This window comes from Penaeus chinensis, chromosome 19, assembly GCF_019202785.1.
Source record: "Penaeus chinensis breed Huanghai No. 1 chromosome 19, ASM1920278v2, whole genome shotgun sequence".
In the NCBI taxonomy this organism is placed as follows: domain Eukaryota; kingdom Metazoa; phylum Arthropoda; class Malacostraca; order Decapoda; family Penaeidae; genus Penaeus; species Penaeus chinensis.
In genome coordinates, this window is record NC_061837.1 from 6,999,840 (window position 1) to 7,002,040 (window position 2,201).

At 47.1% G+C, this 2,201-nt stretch overlaps 1 protein-coding gene across 1 annotated transcript in view; it reads right to left on the minus strand.

Moving 5' to 3' along the window:
* Nucleotides 1-1,248: 1,248 nt before the first annotated feature.
* The window catches only part of LOC125035313, a 4,355-nt gene continuing 3,402 nt past the window's right edge, over nt 1,249-2,201 (minus strand). The window contains exon 2 of the mRNA XM_047627618.1: nt 1,249-2,201. This exon is cut by the window's right edge and continues 654 nt beyond it. Coding sequence (XP_047483574.1) covers nt 1,300-2,201 — 902 coding nt within the window. The 3' untranslated portion in view covers nt 1,249-1,299.

A 2,201-nucleotide genomic window follows, 5' to 3' on the forward strand; every position in this document is an offset into this window, starting at 1 on the left:
ACTCAATTCCATCGAAAGTGATTTATGACAATCGTGACAACTCCTCTGTTGAATAACGGTAAATCTATCACCATCATTAATGTATATAATCCACATGATAGTGAGGTGGTACCTAAACCTCCTGACTACTTGATACATACTGTTACTGTCTTATTGTGTGGGGATTTTAATGCTCGCCATCCTCTCCTAGGCTCCGAGGGAAGTACCACTGGCAAAAACGGTAAGGTATATTATGACTTATCTCCAAAATACTAGTGATCCCATACACTTATTATGCCCTTTCGAAAAAACTCATTATCTGGGAGGGAAATTGGACTGTATAGCTCTATACAACCAGCACGCACTACCAAGTACTGCGAGTCATCCCATTCTTAGTTAGTGATCACTGGGCATTAAGTATAACCCTCCCTTTTTGCAAAAGAACCACACCCCAGCCACGCCTTCGATACCACCTTGCTACTAATTATCATGATGAATTCATTGAAAGAATTCCCTGCTGGTATGAAGACTTTACTCCTACCAACCTGGATCACTTTGAAACTCTCTGTCAGCAAGTTGGCAATGTCATTACTAAAATACAGTGATTAGTGATTAGTGATGTTTAATACAGTGATAATACCACAGCCCTTCAGGCATGTATGTAACACTAATGTCTGACTGATGGCCCTCTACAAAAAAAAAAGCACAGCCATTTGGATAGATGCTTTGGTCAGTCAGTTTCCTGGCTTTTTGCAGGGCATGTACACTGTTCTGCAAATAAATGTTATCAAATCAAATCTCTCTCTCTCTCTCTCTCTCTCTTTCTCTCTCTCTCTCTCTCTCTCTCTCTCTCTCTCTCTCTCTCTCTCTCTCTCTCTCTCTCTCTCTCTCTCTCTCTCTCTCTCTCTGTCTCAGGGACTTCATTTTTTTTTTTTTTTTTTGGGGGGGGGGGGCGCAGCGAATCCAAGTCTTCTTAATATATATATATTTGCGTGTGTGTGTGTGTGTGTGTGTGTGTGTGTGTGTGTGTGTGTGTGTGTGTGTGTGTGTGTGTGTGTGTGTGTGTGTGTGTGTGTGTGTGAGTGTGTGTGTGTAGAACAACGAGGGGAAGTACAGGAAAACACCGGAATATGCCGAAGGTCTTTTCGCGCTTATTGCTTCATCAGGGTTTTCGTGTGTTTTCTTGTACTTCCCTTCGTTGCTTTATTTGCATTTTGTTCGACATGAATTCCACAAATGTGTGTATGGAAAGGGTATGGTTACACGCAATCTACAAAATCCTATATTTAATTACAAACGGTGCAATACAAAATTTTTAATTCAAAAATCATCCACGCAGCAAGAACACAACTTTGCACGGATTAAATATATAATAGTGAGGAAAGTCGTGGCGACGGTACAGATCCAGGCGCCGACCATGCCGATGATGATCTTGGAAAAGGTGTGGAGATCTTGCAGTCTGTAGGAGAAGTCGCGGTCGTCATAACCTTCTTTACAGGACGCCGGCCTCACATCGGGCCAGGGGTTGAGTTCGAAGGAGAGGCACGTCTGCCTGAAGCCGTCTGTGAGCGTGCATGCGATGGCCAGCGAGAGCACCGCCTGAACGCCCGTGACGACCATGGTGGCGATGGCGTACTTTTTAGAGAAGGCCACGATGGGTGGGTCACCGCGCATGCGCCAGGCGTGGAGGATGCTGCAGTGGAAAAAGGCGAGGCACGCCGAGAGCACCGCCACCAGGAGGGGAAGGAAGGCCGTCACGTTGCAGGGAGACATGTTCTCGTTGCCCCAGTTCACGTCCGTCTGAGGGTTGTTGTCCACGAACAGGGGGCATCGTCTACGCACGTACTCCCAGTCGACGGTGACTTGAGCCATGGGAATGGTGGTCATCATCGACGCGGCAATTACGATGACGTGGGTCACGATGCTAAGGACCTCGAGGCGAGCGGTGCTAGTTTCCTCCTCCAAGGTTGCAGCGTCGAAGTACAGGATGTTCCCTTCTTGGCGGCCGTGCCTGGGCTCATATCGATGGCCGACGGGCGGGACGGTGCTTTTGTCAAATTCACGGGAAGACGATAAATGACTGTTCCTTCTGCCATTATATCGACCTGGTGATCGGTTTCTGCTGTATTGCTCTCGAGAATTTCTACTTGGCGACCGACCTCGACTTCTTCGTTCATCAGCACCACGACTTGGCGAATAGCTTCTGTTATTTCGTACAGCTG